This window comes from Artemia sp. Qi Xiang Cuo, unplaced genomic scaffold (genome assembly GCF_049724085.1).
Source record: "Artemia sp. Qi Xiang Cuo unplaced genomic scaffold, ASM4972408v1 HiC_scaffold_3023, whole genome shotgun sequence".
NCBI lineage: Eukaryota > Metazoa > Arthropoda > Branchiopoda > Anostraca > Artemiidae > Artemia > Artemia sp. Qi Xiang Cuo.
Window position 1 is genome coordinate 1,001,649 of NW_028300418.1, and position 9,220 is coordinate 1,010,868.

At 37.1% G+C, this 9,220-nt stretch overlaps 1 protein-coding gene across 1 annotated transcript in view; it reads left to right on the forward strand.

The window, feature by feature from the left end:
* The window catches only part of LOC148938700 (uncharacterized), a 99,702-nt gene extending 92,871 nt beyond the window's left edge, over positions 1-6,831 (forward strand). The window contains exon 6 of the mRNA XM_089107607.1: positions 4,825-6,831. Within this exon, the coding sequence (XP_088963733.1) occupies positions 4,825-6,137 (1,313 nt within the window). The 3' untranslated portion in view covers positions 6,138-6,831. The remainder of the gene's footprint in view (positions 1-4,824) is intronic.
* Positions 6,832-9,220: the final 2,389 nt, after the last annotated feature.

The following is a 9,220-nucleotide window of genomic DNA, read 5'->3' on the forward strand; positions in this document are numbered from 1 at the left end:
ACTTATATTCTTAGCTGCAGTCCTAACGTTCTTCCCTAAGACACCATCAGCAACTTCACAGATTGTTTTTCTAAAGTTATTTCAACCATCTTCCACATTGTCAAATTTTAAACTCTCAAGCTTAGCATTCAACTGTTCCTGGAAAGTTTCTCTCAAATTCTCATCCTGGAGTCTAGCAGCATCACAACTTGTCGGGAGGCTGTTACTCTTGTGAAATTTCAGCTTTAAATTGATCTAGACACTACTAGATGGTGATCTTACTTTTAACATCAATAACAGCACTCCTATATACCCTAGTATCTTTTATTGATCCTGCCAGTCTTTGGTTTACTATAGCATAATCAATAAGTTTTGCCGTCTTACCATCACGTGAATACCATGTCAACTTATGGGCAATTTTATGACCAAACACCGTATTGGTTATAACTAGATTGGTATACTAGGGCTGTCATAAAGTCTCTAAAAGTCCGTAAAATTGAGTGAAGATCCCTATTGGTCCCTTAAACTGATAAAGGTCCCTAAAGTCCCTTTTCTTGCTTTGGTTTAAAGCTCCATACCTGTGAGTATACGGTTTTCAGTATTTTTGTTTCGATTGAGATACTTGACAGATGAAAGACAAAACTTGTTGCTACTTAGCCTACAGCGTTACTGTCTGGATAGAGCAGACAGACTAGTAACGAAAAAGAGTGACCCATTTTGCCTCTGGAGTCAATAAGCAAGGAGGCGGCCGGGTTCGGTTGGCTTTGTTAATTACTTAGAAAACTTTTCTGGTTGTCACTGTTACACACAGAGAATTTAAATAAGAGAATGGGTCCAAGCACAAAATATGAAAGAGGTGGTGTTAATCAGGTTTCTTGCACGATTTTGAGCTTAAATACATTTCTTTTAACTATTAGACTACTTCCTAGTGCCCTTTTTTATTTGAATGCATTTCTGGTAATGTCCTATATATTTTGTCTACTGTCTTGTTTTCTTTTTTTAAGTTTTAGGGTTTGAAGTTTCAGTTTGAATAAGAATGGGAAGGTGCAAATTCAAGGATACTTGGCTGGAAGAGAAAGATGTGACGGGGCACCAAATGAAAGAGTGGTGTAGAGCCGTTCTGGGAAATCTGTTCTCTTTCTACTGTTCTATCCTCAGTACATCGCTTGTCTGCCATAATGGCTCCTACGCTGCAGCACGCTAGAACTGCTTAACATAAAAAGAATGGTACCATAAAGCTAACACCGAATCAGCTTCGTCTCTCGGTAGCATCTTCCATGGAGAGTGGCCAACCGGCAAAACTGCCCATGCACTTAGGTGCTTATTTAGTGGGGTGAAATAACAGTTGCAGAAACTACATGGGCTCTGAAGATGATTGAGTCTGACTATTCTGGGAAATCTGCAGACGGAATAGCAGATGTATTTCGAAAATTTTTCGGAGATACAGTGGTTGAAAACTTCTTTTTCGGGTGAACTAAATTCGCATATTTTTTTAACCGAAGCTTATGGACCCCATTTCTAGAAGATGACCCTTGATGAAGTCGGCAACAGTTATCATGTTGTCGAGTTTAACGAAACCACAAACTCAGAAAGTAAGAAAGAGCTTCATATGAGGATCTGATTCTGGTCTGAAAAGACGAAACGAGTGGTGGAAAGACATCTAAAAACTGCGTTTATTGGACATGCAACAACTGAAGTCAGAAATAGCCAGAACGATCGATGAAAGTGGTTTTTCTCTCTCTAAAATACTAGCATTCATTTGTGACGGTCCGAACGTGAACAAAAAACTTCTCCGACTGATTGACTGTGAAAAATGTGAATTGACAGGCAGCGAAGTTATTCTTGATATTGGTACCTGCAAGATACATTTGGTGCCCTACGCTTTTCGGAAGGGTTTGCTGGAAATCGACAAAAATTGTCTGATCATCAAAGGGTAGTACCTTTTAGTGGCTGGCAGGCTAGACAAGAAGACTACAGGAAGATTCAAGGGAAAACTGGCATTCCTATGTCCCGGTTCTTGAAAGACGTACCCACCAGATGGTTAACAATTAGACCTGCCGCTTCGAGGCTAAGATAACAGATGCTAGCTCTGTCTGAGTACTTTGTTGTCTATATTTCAAAGAAAAACCCTAGTCTTAAGAAATCAAATGCGTACAAAGTGATCATCTGGCTGATCAAACAATCGACCATGAAAGCAGAGTGTCAGTTTGTTGTTGATGCTTCAAACCTCTTCATACGTTTCACCAAGAAGTTTCGACGGAAAGAGTCCCTAGTGCGTAAAATCTATAGGGAGCTGAATCTCGTGGTCTTGATATTGGCTGGACGAGTTTCGAAACCTGAAGCGACCGAAGAGCTTATGGATGAATTCATGCTTCTGCCATTCAAAGATAAAAGAACTTTGTGCCACTGCTACAGACAGTTGTGAGTGACGAGATTGTCGACTGTCTCAAGTCAGTAGACTAGCTTTCAAAATGTTCGTTCATGCAGCGTGTTCAGAAGCATTATTCTGTGGCCTCGAGATATGTCCTTAAGCAAACACTCGGCGTTTGCTTGAGAGATTTTTGCAGTTGCTGAAAGCTTAACTTTTACGCATCCCAATGAAGTTTCAAAGCAGGTTTCTGCTCACAGTTTAATATATGTTGCCAGGAAGTTATTCATCGGGACGCAAAAGGACATGCTAGTTGACAAGTTTAAGCTAGTCCAGTTATCTGGTTATCCACCAGAGTCAGTAGAGCAATGTGATTCAGGGAGGGAAATATCCAAACTGCAGTCGTAGAAAATGCTTTGACCATTACACATGGGTCTACCAGTATTGAGCGGGGTTTCTACCTTTCCGGGCGAGTTCTCAGAGAAGAAAGAGCTTAGATGAATGAGTGAACTTGGATGCAAAACTGTTTGTGAAAGATGGGCTGGGCATATTTGGAGTGCGTGTGAAGACTTGATAAAACTATCCAAATCCGCTAGAAAGAGCTATGATTTGTACCTGCTGAAGGCCTTGTAATAAAGAAAAACTGAGATAGAGCGACAGGATTTGGAGGAAAGAGAACAGCTGATAGAGCTGCAGCTCGCTGAAACCTATTTGAAAAGACAGACAATAGAGATTCTTGAAAAATCTTTCAAAGGAAAAAAAAAGAAGTGTTTGGTTCCAAGGAACAGGCCACAGACGAGTTGCTGAAAGACCGGCTGGAAAAAGCTCATAACCGGCTGGAAAAAGGCATTGAAAAGAAATACATGGTCAAGATACAGCTAGCGCATGCCATGATAGATAAGACTCTGTCGCTGCGTAATGAATAAAAACAAGTAGCTGCTGCTTTTGAAAACGCCCGGCAGCAATTAGAGTAAAAAATACAGTTGCTGATCACATCTCTGTTCCAGTAGAAGGTAGTGCAAAAAAAGGGAAAAAAATAGGTTGCGTGTTCTAGTTACCCTACCCTTATCTCTTTTATCGTATTTTTGAATCTGTTTTTTTATTATTCGGAAGTAAAGTGTTCAGAAAAAGAAGAAGAAAAAAGCCCCTCCAACGACGTGATAAATCTCATGTGGTCTGTTTCTTAATTATCGCTTGGCCTCTGATCATGGAGAGATGTCTGCAAAGGGTCACCCGCATTTTGTTTTTTTAAGTCAAGTGTCATTTGGTATTGCGTCACTGCTTTTTTTTGCAAAAGCTTTCTCAAAACTGAGTTTTGAGGTCCATTTTGCCTCCAGAATGGTCCCTAAAGAGGTTCCTTTACCGACTAAAAAGAGGTTCCTAAGTCCCTGTTTTTTATCACTTGAACCTGTGGCAGCCCTGGTATACCTACAAAATTGCAAAAGTCTGTAGCCATTACTGTTTTCTTTTACTACTCCAAATTTACCTAGGCTAGGATACCAGCTATCCCTATTTCTGCCCACCTGGGCGTTAAAATCTCCTAGTAAAAACACTATATTTCTACCTAGGACTCTGTATAAGTAAAATTCATCTGAATCACTAGTAGCTTTGTCAGTCGGTTCAACAGGGGAATATACTACTATAACTGATACCCTGAACTGTTTAGTCATAAAATGAGCAATTTGTGTTCTATTATTAATACCTTCCCAGCCTAAACAAGACTTAGCAGCTTCCTTATTCATCATGAGCCCTACTCCCTGTCTATGTACCCCATCCTTCCTGTCTGAGTAAACAAATTCTATATCACCTAATTTCATGCTTCCTGCTCCTTATATATGAGTTTCTGAAACTCCTAATAAGTCCGGTTCGAATCGTCTGAAATCGTCTGTCAAAATGTCGATTTGATAGTCATTTTTTAACGTCGTAACATTCCAAGTTCCAATTTCCATGTTCTTCAAATCATTGAAATTATTTTGGCCTCAGGAAAATCAATGATCCCAGATATCAGTGCAGGACGGGGATCAACATATCTTCTCAAGTTTACACCGAAGCGCTTAAGCCTGCTCAGAACCAGACAGCAAGAAGTCCCTGGGACATCCAGTATGAATGGAGGTTTTTCGCAATCCTGGGCCCATCTTGGTCACAACATTGTTTTCAGCACTTGGCGATGCTCTTATATCAACAAGAATCGAAAACCTGCACAGACAGTCCCAAGTCTATTACCTCCGACTCATTATATATTCATGAGTACAAATATTATGCTACTACGGGAGAAAGTAAGCTGGCTCTAAGCTTGAGCAAAATTCCTGATCTTAAAATTATAATTACTTTAGAAAAAAAGTGAAAAGAATCAGAATTCTCAGTTATTTATTTTATTGAACAGGCTCGAAAATTTTTTTTATTATCTTGTTTAGTATCATAATTCAGTTTTTATGAATAGTTAGTTGCTGATTTTTTTTTTTTTTTTTTTTTTTTAGATACAGACGAATACACTGGCGAAGATTGTGAAATAATATCTTCTGACGAATTCTACACCGAAGCACTACCAAGAAAAGAACCTTCCAAGGTCCAGGCTTGTCCTAGCAGTGAGAAAAATTACAGTATTGACAAAGGACTGACGTTTCAAAACTGGAAATTTATTGATTATTCCACAGTGTTTCCTTCAGCCAAAAATAACCGAAAAAACGCCAAAAATGGCGTAGACTGTAATGGAAAAAATGCAGTGTTTAAAAAAATACCAACTACGCAGTCCCCTGAAAACGCTTTTGTTTGTAGAATTTGCAATGAATCCTTTTCTCTTCGCCTTTTGTTGCTAAACCATTTGAAAGCTCATGACACAATAGAAATTCAGCAATGTCAGTTTTCCTGTTCACAGCATAAGAACAAGTGTCATCTTAATCGTCACTTCAACACTCAAAATGGGACAAAAGATATCTTCGAATGTGCTACCTGCAAAAAGTCGTACCCTAATCATAGATCACTCTCAAACCACAAGCGGAGACACGCTAATAAACAATACTTGTGCTGTATATGTGGCTTCAATTTTTCTACTCGAAAGAGTCTTGAGCTTCATAATCAGTGGCATACTGGTGAAAAAAGTTTTTTGTGTGACAAATGTGGAATCCAATTTCGAAAGTCTGCTGGCTTGTATAATCATATGAAATGTCACAGTATCGAAAGACCTCATAGATGTGACCTTTGCAATAGAACGTTTAATAACAGAAAGACACGGGACGACCATTTGAATACTCACACTGGGGCTAGACCATATAAGTGCAAGCAATGCGACAAGGGTTTCGGCACAAATAAGGCTTTAAAAGTCCATAAGAAAAGTCATATTGGAAAGAGATTCAGAGAAAAAAAGTACAGCTGGAGCATATGCAGTGAAGCGTTTGTAGAGTCTTCTTATCGTGACCTACATGTTGCTTTACACGCAAATCCAACCCCATTCAGTTGCGAGTTTTGCAGTAAGAGCTTCAATTATAAGAAAAACATGGTGGAGCATGTGCAGCGTCAGCATCCTGACCGTAATCCATTTAAATGTAAGCTATGTAGTAAAACTTATGATTCCTTGAAAAAGGTTCGTGTTCACATTACCTCTCGTGCTTGTGAGAAAAAAGAGAAATTGCCTGAAAAGAAGAAAAATCAAAACAAACCTATCGAGGTGGACAGAAAGATAAATGTTGAGAAAGAAGTGAATCTGTTTGTATGCAATATTTGTGAGAAGGATTTTGTGTCAGTTGAAGACATTCTAAGTCATTTTAACTCTTTTCATAAGCATTGTAAGTAGGAATTAATTGGGGTATTGTCTTGAAAAAGTTAACAAAAAGCAAATTTCTTCCTTATTTTTTATGTTTTTTCCTCTCAGTTAGGCAAAAAATCAATAGCACAATTTTGACCTGTAATAAAATGAGAGGAATAAGAAAACAGAGACAATTACTTCCCTGTAAAATCAAGCTCGTCGTTGACTGTTTTTTTATCCTCATTAATTACCCATTTGTTTTAAGTAAAATGTTTTCTAAGTAGGGACATATTGGGGTATTAGTTTGATATAACCTTATTTTTTTCGGAGGGGTCTAAATTTGCCAGAATATCGATTATTCTTTTTGGTTTTCAAAAAATGGAAACTAATAAAGAAAAAAGATGAATAAATAGCGCTTCAAATAAGGATGTTCAGAATAAGCTGCTACTTCAAGAGGAATGTAGTAGGTGAGTTTTGTTTCGTTTGCTTTCTATAATGCTATTATTTTGAAGGCTATGGACAAACTTATTTTTATAAATTAATTTTATTGTTTTGAATTAAAAAATCTAGGATTTAGCTCTTTTTTTATGTTTAGGGAAACTTTAGTTTGAAAACTGTTTTTGTTTCTCTTCTATACATACCTCTAATTAAAGAGATTTTAGAGGTTTTTTTCAATAGTTACGTAATAACATTTATTTTTGTTCAATTTCTTGTCTACTTTGTAATATTATTTATGGTCAATAAATGGAATGATTTATATGGTCTTGGTGTATTATTTTAAATTTGGTACATGGTTTCATCTCCTATTTTTATTTCATAGATATTTAGACTAAAATAGTTTAAATTTCGAATTGTATTTATTCAAATTCATTTATTGAATCTTATAGTTGGCCTTGTTATCTGAGCATATCCTTTATAGCTTAGCTTTTGATGTTCTAACGATTAATTATTTTGTGTTTTGGTTAATTATAAGTTTTCTGTCTTACTTTAAGAATGTGAGATAGAATTTTAGTACGAAAACTAACTTAAAAAACAGGATTTTCCAATAATATAAATTCAGTCACAGAGAAAGCTAAAACACTGATGTGATTTTGATATTCGAAAAAAAATTGTTTGAATGATTCAGGCTTCGCTCCTTTATTTTTGAATATTTAGATATTGATGATTTTTTTTTCTGTTTGACCATATATTGGCCAAACAAATTTCTTTGGTAAATTTAAAATGAGAGGTAAATTGTTATTTTAATGTTTATGTTTCCTGTGAATCCTGCAATTTTGTGACTTGAGTACAGCTGAAACTCGGTTTGAAAGAAAATATATTTGTGTTGCTTAATTTGTTCGTTTGCATACTATCCATTCATTGAGCCAAAATTATGATATATCTTTGACTTTCTCTTGGAGAAGGATCTAAACGTAATTAAAAAGTAGGAAAAGTTACTATTTTGACAAATTTTTCAATCAGTTTCAACGTTAACTAATCTAAAAAAATGTAGAACAAAATTCCAAAATTTAATTTTGCTGATGGACAACTCAGCTATTGAATGATAGGGACATAATCGCTTCATGATGAGACTTTAAACGGTAAGACGGTTGAACAATAACATACCAAGAAGCTGCAAAGGGAACATAAGCCGAAAGATGACATAGTTACGTCAAAATACAACTGCAGCCAATAGAGATCAGAGCTCGATGTTTCAGCTTAGCCCGAATATATTTTAAGCATTAATGCCTTGTGTGGGTCTTGGCGTTTACCTAATGTGTCATGTATCAATTCTAAAACTCGGTCGGTCAGTTACGACTCTATGTGGGTGTGCCTTTCCAAAAGCAAATACACAGGTATTTAGAGAGGTATAATTACTCACGCCGTTTACCCAAACAGTGTGAAAAAATAGGTCGCCCTTTTCGCCTGCAAGTCCAGGGGACTTGTCAGTCATATCTCAATTTGTTGATAGATGCTCTGTCAACCTTCCTAGGGAAAAACTAAAGTAGATAGGTATTGGGTCCGGATAATTCAAATAGTGTATCAGTTCTGTGAGCCATTCGAAGGTAATTAGAGACCCCAAAAAATGTTTCAAAGATTTATGACTTACCATATCCACAGGACTTGCAGGTAATCGGGCAACTGAAATTTCTCATATGCCATGGGGATGACCGAGATTTTTGGGCTGGCTCATGATAGACAGTTTCCACTGGACTTGTGGGCAAAACAGGGGACTGAAGTCGCATGGACTTGTAGACGAGCAAATGACCATGCCGTAATAGACCCTTCTGTCCATAGTCTGAGGCGGGTGACTGAGTTTCAGGATTGACAAATGTAAGGAGGCCTATTTTTGTGTAAATTTGGTAACTCAATTTTGGTAAAAGTTGGAATCCCCTTTGCTCCAACACATCAGAAGTAAACCGACTATTTCAAATTAGCTTAATTGTGAAAATACCTTCTCTTTCTATACACAGCAATAAGTCTTGAAAAGAAATTTCTTTATTTAAGTGTTGAACGACACTTGAACCCATAATAAATATTTGAAGACCCAATCTAGACCAGTTTTGTAAAATACAGAGAGGAATGTCCTAAGTGTTACGACATTGAAGCTTTAGAATCAAGGCCTCGAAATTCTGGGGAAAAACTACTTTTTCACAAAAAGGTTGGTGATTGGCTAAAAAGACGGGGGAAAGGTCGCTAAGCAAATCAAGAACTAAGTGGAATAAAATGTACGGATAGGGACATAAGAGAAGTCGGAAATATATTGTGGTTAGTTCCCAGTGACAGGCTTAAGGATTATGGCTTAAATTTGGACAGTTTGAAACTTAAAGTAAATATTTTCAATTGATATTGGAAGTTAGAGAAGAATTATAGCTGCTCAAGTTTTCCAGGGTACCTCATTTATTATACAGTCCTACTATCTTTCAACTATAGCTCTAATGTCAGTTTAAACTGCTTAGGGTGCACTGTGGACAGCTTTCTTTTCTTCAGCGTGTGTTTCTTCAGCTGCTGTCTGAGTTTTCACTCACACAGCAGCAACATTTTATCTCAATTAATGAGATAACTATTATCTCAATTAATGAGTAGTTGTACCGAACTAATCCTGCTCAAATAATCCTCAGGGCCATACAGTGGTGTTTCTCTTGATCCTG